Genomic DNA, 18,639 nt, shown 5'->3' with positions numbered 1-18,639 from the left:
CATACCTACTTGCATCAAGAAATGAAATGCATTAGATTATACCTTCTTTCAAATAGACTTAAGGAAGGGAAAGAAGAAAAATTCTTTTTTCCATCCTTCACCCATCCCTTTTCATTACAGTTCCTGAGCACTTTGTAACTACTGTCTAAAGAGAGAGGGGAAAAAAAAGGGGGAAAAATAAGAAGAAAAAACACCAGCCCGAAAGACACCTCTAAACATGCTTTTCTCACTGACTGTCTTCTTGACATGCAATAGCAAGAAAAAATAGTAATTCAACACGAAGAACTGTTTTGTTTTAAAGTAAAGAATCTTAATGTGAAGAACTCACCATTCCCTCTGCATTTTGCTGAGTCCAAGGTAAATTTTTACTTCTTTCTTAGGAGGTAAACTCTTTTCTACTTCAGCTTTTATGCGACGCAATAAAAACGGCTTCAAAACCTACACAAATTAGAATTTTTCCACAGAGAGATTTAGAATACAGATTGCCTCAAATACAATAGTAATAGATTCAATTCTGTAATACTTTTTCTATCAAAACTAAGCAATTGCTATTGCTCTCATGGTGACCCCCTCAGAGCAATTCTGCTGCAGTGTGAAAAATGAAGTTTCCCATTCTTTTTAATAGGCTGCTAAGTTGACACATGAAATACATAATACTTTTACCATACTCTTCCCAGTTGTAGTCCTGAGCAAGGATCAATGTCATGAACTTGTAAATCAGTTTATTCTCTTTTAATAAAAGCTCTGTATCATTTCAACTAGTGGTTTATACAAAATATACTAACATTTCAAAGATTTAAAAAAAAAAAAAAGTATGTTGCACTTTCTTCTGATGTCAGTTTTATTACCATATGATGAAAAATGCCTTTTCTATTTTACTCACAGCAAAGGTAAAGACAGGTCTTTATTTATTCAGGCTAGTCTTAACGTATCAATATACTATTCAGGATAATAAATGGTTTCAAAGAGTCCTCAAAATTCTTCATGTTTGTATTTTACACAGAGATTTTGTCCACTTCAAACAGCAATGTACAGAACTACAAAAAGTAGTGTCTGTAATTTCTGATATTTTATTCATAACAATTCTGTTGAGCATTTCTATAACAAAACACGTTCATGTGCATTTTCGCAGTATTGACTGAGATGAAGGAAGGAGGAAACAGTCTGTTTTTATTTTTACATCATGTATGCTAACAATGATGCATGATTATAGATTTAATTACTTACAGCATGAAGTCTTTCTACAAGTTTCTGATCACCGAGACAATTTTTAGTGTCAAACCATGAGTCGAAATCCTGTCGGGAAAAAGCACAACTAGAATGAATAGTGTATCATCTCTATTTCTAACAGACATATATGGACTCTCATTCACTCCAACAGAGTGGCATATATCTTAAGACATATGACTTCTATCAGCAAAAGAAAAATCAGACCACAATTCTATGTCAGCTGCACAGCACACAAGAACATTTAAGTCAACTGAATAGCTCCACTGACAGAATACAGTTATACTGTTACTCTGTTCCATCTGCAATGATATTTCATGTTCACTACTGGAATATCTCAGCTCTTACCTTAGCACTTGCACGATGATGGGGCAAGAGGGTAGAAAAAAAAAAAGAAAACAGAATCCATAAAAAGCGAGATGAAAAACCTAACAGAAAGAATGGAAGCAATACAAGGACAGCGAGAATGCAATAGCAAAAAGAGAAAGATGACTCAAAGAAGCAGCAAATTCTAAATGAAAAAAGGTTTATGTCTATTTGGATGCTCCATATTCTCCATTCTGCACCGCTTTCCCAAATTTCGCTCCACTTTGCATGATTCTTGAACTATTTACAGTACCGCAGTTGTCATTACTGGCTTGAAGCCTTATCTGCACTAACACAATGTATTATTTTAACTAGATAAAGCAACAAAATTGTCCAGTTAGGTAAACTCCAGAGCGTCTACTGAAACCAGGTCTTCCAAATCATATGTCTTTTACTAGCTAGTCATTCTTCTCCTCTGCAGAAAGTGTCCTGGGTATCAAAATAACAAGATTTTACTTCCAAAGCTCAACTTACATCTGCAGAATTGAAGACATCAGGTAGAAGAAAATTCAGTAATGCCCACAGCTCGTGGAGGTTGTTCTGTAAAGGAGTTCCTGTAAGGAGCAATCGATTCGTTGTCTTGAACTCCCGGACAATCTCTGACAGCTAGAAATGTAACAAATAGTTATCATCACCATTGTGTACAGTTTAAACATAATGAACTTTCATCAGTTTCTGCAGCCTGAAACCATACCAACTGAATCTGAAGACAGTGAGCTACCTCTGATATTTATACTTTCCACTCAATAGCTTACTGCTTATATTTTCTAAAAAATATTTTGATCTATTTGAAATACAAACAGTATCTAACACTCAGAACTATTAGGTATTTTGAAAATACTTGGACACAAAAGATTCCAACTGATTTTCACAGATTTTGAGTTTACCTTAGACTTCTCATTCTTTATTCTGTGAGCTTCATCAATTACCAGGTACCTCCAGTTAAATTTTTTGAAGACAGACTTTTCCTTAATAACCATTTCGTATGATGTAACACAAACATCCCATTCTCCAGGCATCATAACATCACGGATAAAAGCTGCCTAAAGAAAAGGACTGAATCAATTAAAGACTATTTACAAAAAAGAATAATTTATTTGAGATTCAGTGAAACATATCTCTGCCGAGATGACTGAAGCAATAAGATAGTACATTAAAAAAAAAGTATTAAACATCTTTTATACAACAAAGGTAATCCAACAAAAGCCTTCGATCCTTTGCACTTTAGGCATAAACAGATCAGCAGCTGTGGTTAAAAAAAAAAAAAAACACACACACACAATTTTTATACATCAAAATAAGTATTTGCTCTTCAGCATAAGTTTTCTGTAAGAGTTGTTCTTTATCTTCTTGCATCTGTTTGTCTAAAAACTACTTAAGAGATACGCATCTAATGTACTCACTTAAAGCATTTGAATACACTACAAAATTACAGATGTAAAACCCCTCTAAACTATCCAGGCCAGAGATACAAAACCCACAGAAGAGCGTTTCAGAACAATTCTTCTAGTCCATTCCCACCTCCTCTTCTTTCTGAAGTCCTCTCTCCTCTGTCCCATCACTATTTTGTTATAGATATATAAATCCATTCATATGAAAGAACATCACCCCATGGAAAGGTCAAAACAGGCAGGTCTCCAAGAACTTATTTAGAAGGTTGCATGGTCCACCCTAGCTAAAAGGACAGACACAATTGTTTCAGTCCTTCCCCTCAAAGGACTAGCTAATAAAGGAGTGTTCTCTACAACGCCATAATATGCACTGATTTATTAACACAAACATAAGCACAGAGGTGCTTTAACCACTATAGAACACAGGGAGATTAAGCAGAAAACCAGGAAATGCAAAATTATGCCAATACATACATAATATTCTGAAAGCAAAGAAAATGCAAGGTACATGCTCCCCCTTCAAAACAATCTTAATTTCATCCCATGGAACTAGCAACACACACTAGATATGATTCCACAGCTGTGCTACAGATATTATCAAGCCTCAAATCATTAATTTGCACAAGCCAGACTGCCTTACTTCGATCTCAATCTATTATTTCAGATGCTGTTTACATTTTCCCTCGCCGTTACAAATGTAACATTTCACATTTTCAATGCTAATATAGTCAAAGATTGCTGAAAAAAGACTATAATTAATGAGGTAGCTTAGAGAGAATTCTCTTTCCCAAAACACCCACTTCTGAAAAATAACGTATAACATCTTTTGAAAGTAAAGCACTTACTCTGGCATCTTTATCTCCAATAAGGCAAACAGCACGTAACGATGGAACCCAGCGTTTAAATTCATTCATCCAATTGTGCAAAGTTGATTTTGGAACCAGGACCATGTGTGGCCCAGGAATGTTTCGGTAATGCTTCAGATAGCCTAATAACGCTATCGTTTGCAGAGTCTTACCAAGACCCTACATTGGCAAAGAGGGGGAAAAGAAACCTTCTGAAATGAAATATCATACAGAAATAGTTTTGAAAAAATTTCCAAGCATATAAGATTGTCAGTTATTTATAGCGAAATACACATAGCAAATGATTTCAATACAGCTTCTTTCATTATATTACAGTTCGAGTTGTGAAAACTTAACTGTTGTAGAACAATGCGTACTCCTGCACATACAATAAATACTGCAGTTACTTTAATGTTTGAACTTTGTTCTCATTAACTACCACTAAACTTTATTATCCATGACATATAATACGTATCTTGTTTAATTACACAAAATAATTCCATCATTCAACCTCATCTCTAGAGGATATATTTTGATATTTATCAAGAGCACCAAAATCTTGGACTTTATCAAGGCTGCACACCCTCTTCCTTCTGAGTAGCGTTGAAGAAAACAATTTGCACACCACTTTTACTTTTGAACGCAGAAGTCACACAAACAAAAAAGACACAGCAATGATTATACGTTTTTATACATTACACATAGACAGGCATTCTCAATTAGCTACTATTTACCTAACCAAAGCAATAACTGCTTGAATAATTTTATCATTTCATGTACTGTTTACTATTACAAGATTAATTTATGTACAAATCACACAATTTATATTCACGTAAAAAAAAAAGTTATTGGGCAACTGAATATAAAACTAAAGAAAAAAAGGTCAGAAAAGGATGGTTACTTTCCACAAAAATTCCAAAAGATTACTACTTACCATTTCATCTGCCAGAATGCCATTAACACCATTTTCATACAATGAGATCATCCAGTTCAGCCCTCTAACCTGATAATCTCTTAGCGTTCCTCCTTTCACATCTGTAAATGTAAGATGCCTCTAAGTAGAAAAATACTAATTCTAAGTAGAACATTTTAATTGCAATTTGATGAGCAGATTTTAACTAAATCAAAGCAAACAGAAAACTGCCAAGAGAAAACTTACATGAAGGAGATTCCTCAAATCGAATACACACATTAGATGTCTTTCGACTCTCAGACAACAACTCTTCATCTTCTTCTTGTTCTGTGCGCCTGTGACGATAACTAAAGAAAGAATTCAAGATTGAAGCATGTATGAAATACCTTCAAAACACTGACCACATAATCAAAACAAGCCAAATTAGGATAAAAATAATTATTGATCTATAGTGTGCATGTTCTAGCATCCTGATCTTTGGCAGAAATTATATTCTGTTAATAAGTTATTCCTCATGGTTCACTCCAGCTTTAATTATGAGAGTTGAAATGCAGCCCTCTTTTCCAGAGCTATGACTATACTCTGACAACAAGTATTGTGAGTTCTCCAAGAGATACTGTACTAAGCAACAGAGTTTTAAAACACGCACACATCAATGGTGGCCTTAGAATCAATTACTTGGCAATTATACCATGCAGAAGAATCAGGTATTTCATTCCAAAAATTGTTTTAAAAATTGATAAAACAGAAAATGCTGTTTTGCTAACAACTTAAAAAGCCAGTTGTTAGATATTATAGACTCTTCAAACACCTACAGGCTACATCTACACTAATGAGTAACGCAGACAGAATTGTGGAGTGAGATAACTGGTGCTGAGGATCCAGCATCCAACTATATTCATGCTGTGTTGTTTTATATTGTCTAGCACTAGTCTGATCCCACTGACATGCCCACTAATGGTTGGAGCACATCACGTGCATCTCTGGAGCCCACCTTCCAGTCTAGTGTTATCCAAAAGAAATTCAATCCATGTGCTCCAAAATCATTCTACAGTATTAACGAAAGCATGGTAAGTAGCAATGATCAGGGAATTTTCTTTAGAAGTTCTCTCCTGATCTAAACTCATGCCAGTGTAGATGGACCAACATCAATTCACATGCCAACACATTTTCCTATTAACGGTGTACCGTAATTTCTTTAGAAAGTTCTGGACTTAGTTAAATCAGAATCTTTAGATTACTAACTAACTAAATATAGTAAAAGGCATAATTAATTTGAAAGCATAACTTAGAAATCGAAACATAACATACTCCCCAGCTGAAATCAAACTCTGTTTTTCATCCTTCTTTGTCCGTGGCCGTCCCAGTTTGACTTTCAGCGGAGATGTTGGTGATTTTTGTGCTGCAGGCTGAATAAAATGCGCAAAAAGTTCTGTCTGTTTCAGGAGGAATTCAAATCTTTTTGCTCTGTCTGCTTTCTGGTTTCCAAAGTGGGGAGAAAATTAAAAAAAGAAAGATCAGTAACTTTTCTTCATGAACAATGTTCTTTTTCTTAAGAAACAGACTCATGAGGACAACGGATACTAGGGAAGACTGATAAGATCACTGCCAACTGTTAGCCAACTAGAGACTATAAACATCATGCAAAAGCTCTTGAGCTTCAGCTTACAACTTAACATCAATTACTTTAAAGCACCCACTTGTAATTTGTGGTAGTATAGAAGCTCCTTCCTGAATACCACAGCAATCTGGGACAGACAGCAAGAGTTGATAAGCTCAACCCAGTTAGTCATCCCGATTCATAACTCAAAGACTTAGTAAACATCTTAAAAAATAAAAATAAATAAAAAAATAAAAAAGATGTATTTGTACAGATTGCTTTAGGTCTGCATGACATATCAGTAATTGTAACAGCATACCTTAAAGAACTCAGTACAAAAGATCAACAGAAAGATGAAGTTCTGACTTACAGTAAGGGATGAAATTCTGGTTTTGCTCAAGTCAGTGGCAAAACTTCTGTCAGCTTGAAATTTATCAGGATTTCATTCAAGAAGACACTGTGCTAGCTCCACTTTTTAGAAATGAGTAACATAATGGATGCACAAGCTTAATACTCCCTTCGCTGAAGCTAGTGAATTTTGCTTTCAGATCACAAATTTCAATCATTTAAGTTCTGCTCTATCAAATGAGGCACTTCATTAAATACAGTGAAACATGTCCTTCACTGCATTTAAAAACCAGGTGATATAATTTTTTAAGAAAGAAAAATAAGATAGAATGCAATTGCTATCAGTTTTTCTATGGCATTTAAGCATCATGTAACACTACATCACATAAAGAATTTTTCTGTGATCTCATTTATATCTTGACACATAAGCTACAAATGTGAAATCGCAATTTTGTGCCATAACCTTTCTAAGAAATATATAAACAACTAAGCTTTTCTGTGGAAAAATCAGATAATTTTTACACAAGCAACAGTGCTCTAACAGCAATAACATGAACCAGTCTGTTAAAGGAAAAGCCAACTAAAACTGAAACAAACAACTGCAATGCATGGGCTTGCCACAAGAGGGCAACGTATTTACAATGCATTTATTTTAACAGCGCAAATCTTAACAACATGTAAGTGCCCTTAGAAAGCTCTCCTAGAAATCACTCTGACTTTCTGTGTGTTTTGAAATTCGGATAAGATGGCAATATCAAGTAAAACTTTAATATGAAATGATTTAGGGAGAGGGAGGGGCCTTAAAACATTTTTACGCTTATGCTCGTGCAGGACAAGAACAAATTCACCCGCAGCATTTTAAATGAAACTGGTAACAGACCAGTTTGCCTTGGCAAACAAAGCTAACCATAGCTGGTGAGTTTCCACACTGAATGCCACAACATACACCCAGCCAATAATTTTGCAAGCAAAGAGTAAATTGTGTGCCCTGGAAAACAGTATAGTTCTAGCTCATGACCGCACAACTGATAAAAGGTAGGTTTTTGGAGGCACATTCCCCCTGACTCTTAACAACAGCCTCTAACCTTCTAAGTCAGGAATGACATAATATTAACCATATATTATTTTGAAACTAAGATTAGTTATTTATTCAACTCATTCTCAATAAACAGATTTACTTGTTTGTCTTATTGTTGGCTAAAAATTAAGTATTTATTCAGGTAGGCATCAATTTCCATAACAGTGACGCTCTTCCCTGGCTTCCATAGAATTCAACCCTCTACGATTCTACTGTAATTATCAGACATCCATTTAATGTTCAAGCTTTTATGAAAACACAGCAAAGACACCGGAAACCAGCATCAACTACGAACGGACCGCACGCAACACTCAAGAGCAAGCCTTGTAATGCCCTTCCTCTTCTTTCTGCCTCTTTGCAATATCAAAGTTACTCTCTTATCTCTATTCTCTTCTCCAGGGCTACAAATTCCCTTAATTTAGGTCATGGATAGATCCTACTTTGCACTGTTATACTATGGAGCATATCAACATTTAAAACCTCCGCAATTTTAGAGAGAGGATGAGAAACAGCCAGCTTCTGTATTTCTCTCATTTAAGCAGTTACTTAAAGAGGCCTCAGACATGACTCCTGGGATCATCAAATGAAACCAGCAGATATATATTCAAAACAGAGAGGGGAGAGTTCTAAATGTAAAATGCAATTGAATTAAAATTCCTTACCACAAAAGGGTCCGGATACTAAATTTACGTGAGGAAAAAAAAAAGCAAGTGGAAAAAATTGTGGAAGAAAAATCCACTCACAATTATTGTGTACAAAATCACAGCCTCCAATTCTGAAAATCATGCAGCCACAAATACCTGGAGAATGGGACAGTCTTTTACAGAACTACTGCCATCTGCTTGCTCTGTTCTCATAACCTTCACTAAACACCTACTGCATGACACTGGACTACAGGCAATTGTATCTACAGCACCATCCTCAATTCATTTTCCTTTTCTGACACATCCTGCCTGCAATAGCTCCTTGTTACCTGTAACTGCGTCCATCTAGCTCAAGCAAACAAACTAAAAACTTTCAGAAAAATCTTGCCATCTGTTTTGCTGTGAAAATACTTACCATCTTCTCTTCATATTCTGGGTCAACTTCTTTTTCAGGTCTGGCTGCCTTTGGCGGAAGTTTGAGTTGAAATGGAGGATCATTTTTCTGGAATTCAAATTTTAAACACTCTATAATCATCAGCATCTTTACTTACTGAAGTAAAAATATCAAACTGAAAAAACCTGCACAATATAAGAATAGCAGGATTCTTTTAAAAACAATTATTTCAAACAGGGAGTGACTGCACTAATTACATTACTACCCAGAACAGAACCCGAAATCCATGATGTAAAGAGAAGGAGATATGAACAGATAAAGCTTAAACTGCAGATTAATCTCATCCTTATATTTCTCTCTTCAAATAGGATCCACGTTGAAAGGATTGAAGGAAAGTTCTAAAAGAGAGCAAAGTTTATTCTTCCACAGAGAAGACCTTGCTATAAATTAATAATTAAATTTAACATCTTGAGAAGATAATTTAAAAAATATGATTTCTAAATTTAAAATTCCTAACTGTAAATTCTGAGCACCTGTGTCTTGTTTTTTGCTCTTCTAGATGAATGGTAAGAGTTCATTTGGAAATACAGGTCTAACTACACTTAGGCCAAACACCTAGGAAGCGACACAAAATCATCAGAACAATCCATGCAGCAACCACTGAGGATGCTCTTAGTTAACAAAGGACTACCTTATTTACTACAAATGAAAGAACTTTAAGAGATTAACCAAAATGGTTAGTTTTCATAGTTTACATGGTTCACTTTTGTCTTCAGTTGGGAAGCTCAGGGCAGGTTTACATAGCTTTAACTGCCACTTTGCTGTATAAAAAAAATGAAAAGCTGGCAAAAAATGATACTTGCAAAATATAATTTTAAAAAGATAAACCATGGGAGATTTTTTTTCTAATCTAATCTTTGAAGCATGTTATTCTGGGTATCTCCTTCAAATAAAAAATATTAAATACTTTATTCTTTGAGACACATCAAATTATGAAAGTGTTTTTGAAAAACATTGAATAATGCCAAAGTGCACCTCTGTAACAAAACAGGATCTCAATCTGACAGGTGATATAAGCATCACCCTAACATGTATACATTAACATGAAATAATAATATAAACAATTTGGGTCCAGGTAGAAAAGTCAGTCCAAAATGGGCCTAAACATGTAGCAGTTTTTCAAGAAGCATAACGCTTGTTTTACTTTCAGAATTGTTACAGATCAATATATATGCAGGAAGCCTTTATGTGGAAGGACATAAATAAGAGGAACATAATCTGAAGCTGGAGAACACCTTTCGAAGTTTTGGCCCAAAGACATAAATCTCTGCAAAGATGAACAGTACTAAGTGTATAATAAAGTTGTTTGACAATTTAATGATTTTATAAATGCCTGACTTCAGCTTCCAAGGCCAAATGGTTATGTTGCAAGTAGATAGCATCAGAAATTTTCTATGATAAATGACTTAACTTCTGACAGCTTGATTCAGAAAGAAGTGTTACAAGAGGGCTGTTATGCCAACATACAAAAAAGCAGTTCATACACATGTGTATACCCATGCCTCCATTAGATTACTATGTAACATAGCATAAACTTCAGTGTGAAAGACTACCAATGCTAATACTGGAAACAATCTCCTTGTTACCAAAGTGACAAAATACTTCACAGTAGCCCATTTCAGATGTTTCTTTCAGCTCCCCGGAAATAAATTAACATGCTCCTAAATGAACATGTAATGTAAATGAATGTGTCTCAAAAAATTAAGTCATCTGTCTACCTCAGATGAGTCTGAAGTTTCTCCTGGACAGAGGAGAATGGTTCAATATTATGAGAATCCCCTTGGAAAGCTATTGCATTACAAGTCCAAAGGCAGATGGCTCTAATACCAGACTGTCTGTCCTGTTACTCAGATTTCCCTAGCAGAAGGAAATTTCACACTGGCCATACCCATCCAGCTTATTCAGAAATAATTACTTGTGAATAATACGCTTTCCCAGTTAAACAAGTAAGTGAACTGGTATGTAAATTTACCACAGCTACAGCATGGTAAATTCACATTCTACACCGTAACCTTCAAGAAAAACACTTCAAGAAAAAGCAGGGTGTTCCCTGCTCACCCTCACTCCTCATTGCAGTGTTTCTTCATCTGATTTACAGATCATTGATGGCCCCACAATATCAGAAGTAATGAACAGGAGGAGACTATCAAAAACTGAAGTAACACACAAACAACTTAAGACATACGCATCCCAGTATCCTTTCTCTTCCTGACAACTTACATAGTGAAACCATAGCATACTCTTTCCTCAAAACATTGCTGGTGGAGCTAGATGGGTAGCAGGCACGACCACCACATCTGAACTTGCTGCTGGGTAATATCCTGCCTTATAAAAAACTAGAGCTTGCCAATTATTACGTTTTGATATGAATAAGAAAGCTTTTCTCTTTTCCTACTAACTGTAGCATATGTCTAATACAACACAGAAGCACAAAACAATTCATAAGTTTATGGGAGTCGTACCCCAGAAACAATACGCTAGAAACAATGCATCTTCAATAGTAAGAGGACTGATTTAACAGAAAATCTGATCAGCAGAAGCCTCAGTGCAAAAAAATATATATACCAGCAAAAGGGTACTTTCACTTTTAACTCATTTTGTGCAAGGAACCATCTGGTTATTACCCACCTCTACCCTAAAAAAATTTTCCACTAAAGATTAAACTTGAGATAACATAGCCCACTGAAAAATTGTGTCATTTAAACATCTTATGATCAATAACATTGCACAATTCTTTCAAAAACAGAGCCCGAGGCATTCCAGGGACCCAAAACACTTTCCCTTAAAATCTCTATTAACTAGTCTAAACAAAGCTACTAACCTCAGGCTGTGAGAGAGAATTCTATCTAGTCAGTGCAATAGTTTGTCCTAAATTGGATTATCCACATGAATGCCTAAATAAATGACTGGGAATAAGAACTGCTGCTTTGGTCGACTTTATTCCTGTACCCTGTGCTGCTGAGTTTTCTAAATAGATGCATTAATCAGAAGGACCTCCTTTTGTGTTGAACTCACATATGCAAAGTGGAAACACATTGCAAACAATCATTAACTTCGGACTCTATTAGACTGCTGCTGCAACAAGAGACTATGTATAGCGAAGCAAAACCTTGAAAGGGGTAAAGGGGCGCAACAGGTTGCATTATATCCCATTATTATGTAGCTTCCTACCTGTAGAGTTATGGAAGTGAAATTCCATAGTCTGAATGAAAACCTCAAACAACAGCAACCTCCTTTTTTTTTTCCTCCTCCTTAAGAAAGGTAGGGAACAGTATGGTTGATACATTCTAACCTGTTCACTACTCCCAAAGGATCTCGCCAGATACTCATTAGACATTTATTATCAATTTTGTATCAGCTGAGATGTATACAATTTGACAGTACAAGCTGTATCCAACAGAGAGATAATCCTTTTTTCTCCCGAACCATCAGGTGATGTTCACAAGTACACTGCCCTCTATTTCACAGCCAACCGCCCTTCTCGCACAAGAGTGCAAGAAACAGGCGTTCTTCTCAGGGAAGAATGGACTTCCAGGGAGAAACAGACTTTCCCCAGCTGGAGTTAAAATTCTGACGGCGCTATCATCATTTCTGCCAGCTTCTGCAACGCCACAGCACCCGGGCACGAGTTCTCACAGGGCTCCTTCCTCAGCTTACATCTTGCTCGGTTTCCAAGGATACCTGAAAACACCGCTGCGGCTAGCGGCCTTAGCCCGGCCGTCCCGGTGGGACCTTTTCCTCCGACCAGCCCCGCAGGCCGGCGGCCGCCAGCCGGGGCAGCCTCTCGGGAGCGCTGCGCTCCGCACCGGGGCTGCGCGCGGCCGGCAGAGCCCCAGGCGCCAGGGCCGAGGCCGCCGCCGCGCTGCCCGCCCGCCCCGCGCCGCGGCCGAGCCCGGGGCCTCCCCGCCGCCCCCGCAGAGCCCCGACCCGCCGCCCCCCGCCGGGCGCAGGGCAAGGGCGGCCGGCCGGCCGGGGAGGGCGGCACAGGCCCTGGCGCTGGGCGCTCTGCGGCCCGCCCGGGCCCCCTCCCCGGAGCGGTACCTCCTCGGCGGCCGGCTCCTGCGCAGAGGCCGCCGCCGCCGCCGCCGCGGAGGTGGACGGCACTTCGCCATCCGAGCGGGCGGCGCTGCCGGGGCCGGCGTCCATGCTGCGCGCGGCGGGGCCGGGCCGGGCCGGGGCCGGTGGCGGGGCGGGGCGGGGGCGGGGAGCGACCCCACCGCCCCCAAACAGCGCGCGGCCCGGCCTCCGCCCCCCGCCCGCCTTCCCGCGCCCGCAGCTATCGCGAGACCCCACGCCGCGGCGGCGGTGCCACGACACGGCCGCTCCCGCCTCTCCCGCCGCCGCCAGGGGACGGGGCGTCGCGCATGCGCACACGCCGCGGGGTGGGGTGGGGGGCGGTGGTTGGAGCCGTGCCTGAGGCGAGGCGAGGCGGGCGGGGCGGCGCTTGGTGCCTCGTGCCGCGGCGCTGCGAGGCTGCCGCCGCCATCTTGCGGCAGCGCCGCCTCACGGCGAGGCCGCCGCGGCCCGCAGGCCTTTCGGCTCTCCCAGGCACCGCCGTGCTCTCAGAGCCAGTAGCCGTGACGGTGTGTAGCCCACTACAGCCACTGCTAAGGCCCCCGCGCTGCCGCATCTGTAATTGTCAGGCCCCGAGGGACGGGACGCAGCCTGCTGCCAGTGGCAGCTCAGCCCAGGCATGTCCCCGCGCCCTGGCACGGCCGTCGTCCCGGCTGCTGTGGGAGAGCGAAGCGTCCGTGCTGACATGGGGAGCGGTAGGAGCTGAGGAAAGAGGCAACGCTGCAGGAGCCAGGCTGTGGAAGAATACGGTAAGAGATAGGAAACGGTCGCAGTTGCAAATCATATCCCTTGGTTCTAAACAGTGCTGCATATCACCAGTACGTCTTCCTAGGTGCCCCATGCTCTGTTCGGGGGAACATGATTCCTTAACATCTGCAGAGCTAAGGTATACCAAAGGTGTTCCCAAGCCAAGAGTAGTTTAAGGGGTATTCATTAGAAACATTGTTTTTAATCATTCTAAATTCAGCAGTGATTACATATTTCATGTTGAAAGCTGCACTTATGAAGCCACTCAGTTTGCTTTTTGTCAGCGCGCGTATTTCTGATTGTCCGTACAAAGAGTTCAGGTTCTAAGCTGCAGAGCTCCAGCTTGGCTCATTCTCCTGAAGGATTCCAAAACAATCCTTGAGATGGCGGAGTTAAAAAACAGAGAGCTCCAAATCATCCATTTTACCTGATGATTACTTGCAGAGGCAATACCTTGTCCAAAGAAATAGATCAAACCCCAGCCCTGTAGGCAGAACAAGCAATAAAAGTTTTTTCATTCCAGTAACAAGTTCAGTATCTGTTATCAAGATCTTTCAGCATGAATCAGCAACTAAACTGAGCAAATGGGTTATGCAGTTCACATACACTGCATTTAGAAAGGTGCATCAAAGACCTCTCTGCAATATATACATAGTGTCCAATAAAAGATGTCATTCTGTGAAGAGTTAACCCTGTATTTCTGAAATGTTTCCATGACTGCCTGATCGTTCTGGAATTCAGTTTCTAAATCATGGTCTAGCATAGACCACAAGAAGCTCTGAAACTTCTTGTGAAACAGCTGCAAAATAGCAGTGCTATTACAAATTATTAAGCACACTACTGCCTTCAGTGTCTGTTGCATAGTTTGCAACAAGGCAAGGTCCACAGTGGTCTTCAGTAGACCTTCCAGGTAATTTATTTTTAAAAACCTTTGGGAAGTACATTTTTCTTAGCACAACTGAGGAGTGACACGACTGTTGCTAAGAGTACTCCAAATACCTTTTCTAAGCAGGGTCATCTAGATCATAAAGCTTAACGTTACCTTTGCAAAAGTCTCTGAGTTGGGGAAAATCTGCTCTGTGATGCATTTGTTCTTGCATCTTTACAGAAAACAGCTCACTAGCCGTTTTTAATACTTGACTTTCCTACAGCAGTTTCAATTGCTTGTAGCTTCTGTCTATACGAAGCACTCTCAAGTGTTTGTCACAGCTTGATTTTTACTTGAAATTCATGGGAACGTTACATGCCGTACAAAACAATCAAGCTGCAGCTTTCATGAAAGGTGCCCTTTGAAGATTTGTTACTTGTGTGCTTAGCATTTGCATTTGGCACTTTGCTTAGATGTTCTTAGTTACCTCCCATCGACTATGTTGTGTGCTCCTGCAGGTCCACAGACCATGAGATGAAAAATCACTTAGATATACACTAGTATTATCAAGTCATATTCCACAAATCTAATTAAATATAAAAGCATAATGTTTTTTGCATATATTTTACACCTTTTTATAGTTACATCTTTTGTAATACTTGTAAATTTCACAGAATTTCTCTGAAGTTTTTTGTTGGGGTGGGGGGGATGACACTAGCTGTCATGTTAAAGTTGTGGACTTAGCTATTACTTCTGTGGTTTCCCATTTTTTTTCCTCCCTTCATTTACAATCTGCCAGGCACAATTACCAGTAGTCCCCTAAACACTTGAGTTTCATAGCAAGGCCTTCTCTGTCCAGCTCAAAGGTGGCACTTGACATATTGTGTGACAGGCACTATATTTTCTTGTTAGACACAGAAAAATAAATTGCATATACTTAGGCTCATAGTGTCCTAAACTGTTACCATTTTACATTTCAAAAACTGCTGGAATATGGAGAGAGTTGGTGAGGTGTGGATCCAAAGATATTTTCATAGTTATCTCTAGATAAGACTATAAAGAGTCTTTCCTTTGTGATCTTGGACGGTAGATACTCAGCCTCTCCCAAACAAGTAGTTAATTGTGGTGGACTTAGTTTCTCTAAACTAAAGCTTGGGTAACTTTTTTTAAAAGGTCTCGATATTCTGTGAAATTGCATTATAGGCCAAATTGTCATAAGATTCCGTTCTGTATGAGTTCATGTAAATGAATTCTATAGGTACGTACCTATGGGTGTGGATGGAGAAATGTTACCACAAAGCTGATCAGAGAGGTAAAGTATGTGCTGAGAGATTGTGTGTGAAAAAAATCTCCCAAGAACTGATAAACTCCGGAGAACAGTAGACCTGTTGAATGCACAAGAAGTGATACACTCAGTACACCAACAGTTTGCCAAATCTGTAGAAGGCCACCAGCACACACAAGCATCAACAGGTCGTATAACTCAGACCACATCCAAGAAAGTGGTGGCTGTGGCTACTACAACTACACAAGCCTACAGCATCATAAATACACCTGATGGAAGAAAGAATGCCTTAAAGGACTTTCCCAGCAGCTACCTAGAAGCCACTGGCATGTCAGTGTGACCCTCTGCTTCTGAATAAACATCTGGGGCCAGCCACCTAACTCTTGCTCAGACCACGTAAATATGTGGTGATTGTGTGTACGTGTAATTGAACCGTGTGAGGAAATAAGTGAATGCACTGTGTGAATAACTATCTGTTAGTAATAAGAGTTTGAATCTATTAATAACTACTTAATAAAAGATGTCTTAATATCAGTTGTGATCTGTGCCCTCTCTTACTTAATCTCCTGTGAGTGAAAAGAGAATTTTACAAGAAAAGGGTAGTATTTTTGTCAAGTGCCACTAGATGGCAATATCATGCTATATTCGGTTCAGAAATCCTGCCTTCAAGGTAATTGGGCAGCCTATATATTATTTACTATGAAAGCAGCTCACTCTTAAAAATAATTTTATCGAGAATAGGAAAAACTGTATATACATTATATTTATGAAGCGTCTCATACCTACTTGTGTTTAATTATTTGTAGTACTTCATTCTGTACATTCAGTATGTTCCCTGCAATACAAAGATGTTGAGGGGGTGGGGAGAGGATTTCACATTCAAGAGACTCTCCATTAAATGCTATGGTCCAAAAATCTATATATACACACCTAGTCATTTGTAGTTTAAATATGCTGGCTATGAACTTAAACCACAAAATACATGTGAAAACACATGAGCTGTAAGCAGTAAACAGCTTTATAGACTGGAAACAAGTAGGATCTGGGATTAAAAATAAGTGCACTATCTGGGGAGTTTGGGAAAAACTAGTCTATGCGGGAACTGCTCTTTAAAAACAGTTTCCTGACTTTACTGCAGAGTTAACTCACATGGTTACCACCTTTATCTATATAGGCTAGCCCAAGTGTGAATAACCACAGCACACTAACCATTCATTACCTCAATTTCAGTGTTATGCTCTTGCTTAGTTAAGTTTTGCTTATATTAGATACCTTCCCTTCCCCCTCCCCCCAAAATCTCAGTTGTTAGCTGGTTCAGTCTCACAATTGCTTTAGTTGGAAAGAGTGATGACAGAGCTAAGTGTTCCTCTGATGTAATCTTATACATTGTAATCTTAACAATTAATCTGCCAGGATTCTGAGGGTACTGATAGGCCTTGGAGGCCCTGACCAGCCTTACCTGGGGCCTCCACCCACACCCCCTATCCATGAGCTCAAGAGCCTGATTTCACCTCAGCCCAGGGCTTCCATCCCTGCCCAAGCTCACCATCAGGGGAGCAAGGAGCTGAGCGTGCTAACGTAGCTGGCAGGGCAGGCCCAGGAACAGCAGTCAGGTTCAACCAAGAGTCCAGATCATCAGGCAAGCTCATGGCCATGAGGCAGGTCCGGGCTGAAGCCTGAGCTTAAATGGGACTCCTGGGACCATGGGCTAGGGATGTGGGTGAAGGCTCCAGGTGAGGCTCCTGAGGGCCATTAAGGCCTATTAGGGCCTAAGTGCAGTCAGGGCTGTGACAGAATCATACTGCTCTTAACACAGCAGGAACCAAAAAATAGGAGATACTTTATCCGCCTGTATTTAAAAGCCCTTCTAGCCAGTGCTGTTCTCAAACAGCTCTTACGTTTTTTTTAGGTTCACAGAGGGTCCTCTGAATGTGTCACAGGTTTCTTTGAATCTTCTTTGTCTTCTTTCATGATGTTTCTGCCTCTTTTGTCTCTTTCAAAATGTGATTCTATAACACAGCTCATCTAAAGACAGTCTGAAAATGTGCTCTCAGTACCCTTCTGCAGTTCTGGGTGAGGACACGTTCTTCCCTACTCTCTTGTACGAGCAGTGGCATTCATCTTGCCATAAAGTGAACAACTTCACCCGTGCTGAACCAGCAGAAAACTATTTCCTGTCTTTTGTAAGATAATTTTCCTACTGGTTTAGTACTTCAAACAGACTTGCTGTATGGTCATAAAAATGCCAGAAGTGGTACAAGGAAAGCAGTGGAAGGAGTTCATAGCTAGGGGCAGGATAGAGAGCAAGACCTGCCCTTCTGGCAGCAGCTAGCTATTAGAATATAAGTAAACTTAGTCTAACTTCGTACCCTGGCGCACATAATCAAATTGCATCCCACCTCCACTGTCTCTCTCTCTTAGTTCTAAAGTCAACCGATAAGTTGAAAATCTTCCACCACACATCTCTTTCCCAGCTTTATTTGTTGCCTGTGCTTTGATATGTGACTCCTATTGTTCTAGTAATCTTAACCATTTTTTCGGTCTCTCATTTGGCCTAGTGTGAGGGAGAACATTGCATTAAGAAGCTTTTTTTCCAAATCTCACAGGAGGGACTTCTTTCACTGGAGAAATGTTTGTTGTTTCTGTGAAATCTGCTGGCTGGCTGGAGTGGCTTGTTCGACAGGGAAACTATCTCCGCCAGTTAACACTGTTACCTTTTCTGTTGCTGAGAATTCAGAAATGCAGCCTCCCTTCATACTTCAATGGCCCTTGCAACTAGCTTTGGTTATGTCCAGCAGC

The 18,639-nt window shown here is 39.8% G+C and overlaps 1 protein-coding gene across 1 annotated transcript in view; it reads right to left on the bottom strand.

Annotated features, from left to right (window-relative positions):
- The window catches only part of SMARCA1 (SNF2 related chromatin remodeling ATPase 1), a 33,204-nt gene extending 20,147 nt beyond the window's left edge, over nt 1-13,057 (bottom strand). Inside the window, exons 1-10 of the mRNA XM_068956828.1 lie at nt 12,908-13,057; nt 8,828-8,914; nt 6,054-6,220; nt 4,989-5,089; nt 4,764-4,864; nt 3,830-4,009; nt 2,481-2,636; nt 2,068-2,199; nt 1,228-1,296; nt 329-438 (exon numbers count right to left, since the gene is read on the bottom strand). Of these exons, the coding sequence (XP_068812929.1) occupies nt 329-438; nt 1,228-1,296; nt 2,068-2,199; nt 2,481-2,636; nt 3,830-4,009; nt 4,764-4,864; nt 4,989-5,089; nt 6,054-6,220; nt 8,828-8,914; nt 12,908-13,012 (1,208 nt within the window). The 5' untranslated portion in view covers nt 13,013-13,057. The remainder of the gene's footprint in view (nt 1-328; nt 439-1,227; nt 1,297-2,067; nt 2,200-2,480; nt 2,637-3,829; nt 4,010-4,763; nt 4,865-4,988; nt 5,090-6,053; nt 6,221-8,827; nt 8,915-12,907) is intronic.
- Between the last annotated feature and the right edge of the window lie 5,582 nt (nt 13,058-18,639).

The sequence above is a fragment of the Struthio camelus genome, chromosome 11 (genome assembly GCF_040807025.1).
Source record: "Struthio camelus isolate bStrCam1 chromosome 11, bStrCam1.hap1, whole genome shotgun sequence".
Lineage (NCBI taxonomy): Eukaryota > Metazoa > Chordata > Aves > Struthioniformes > Struthionidae > Struthio > Struthio camelus.
Note: the sequence above shows the minus strand (reverse complement) of the source record. Positions and strands in the feature narration are given on the sequence as shown.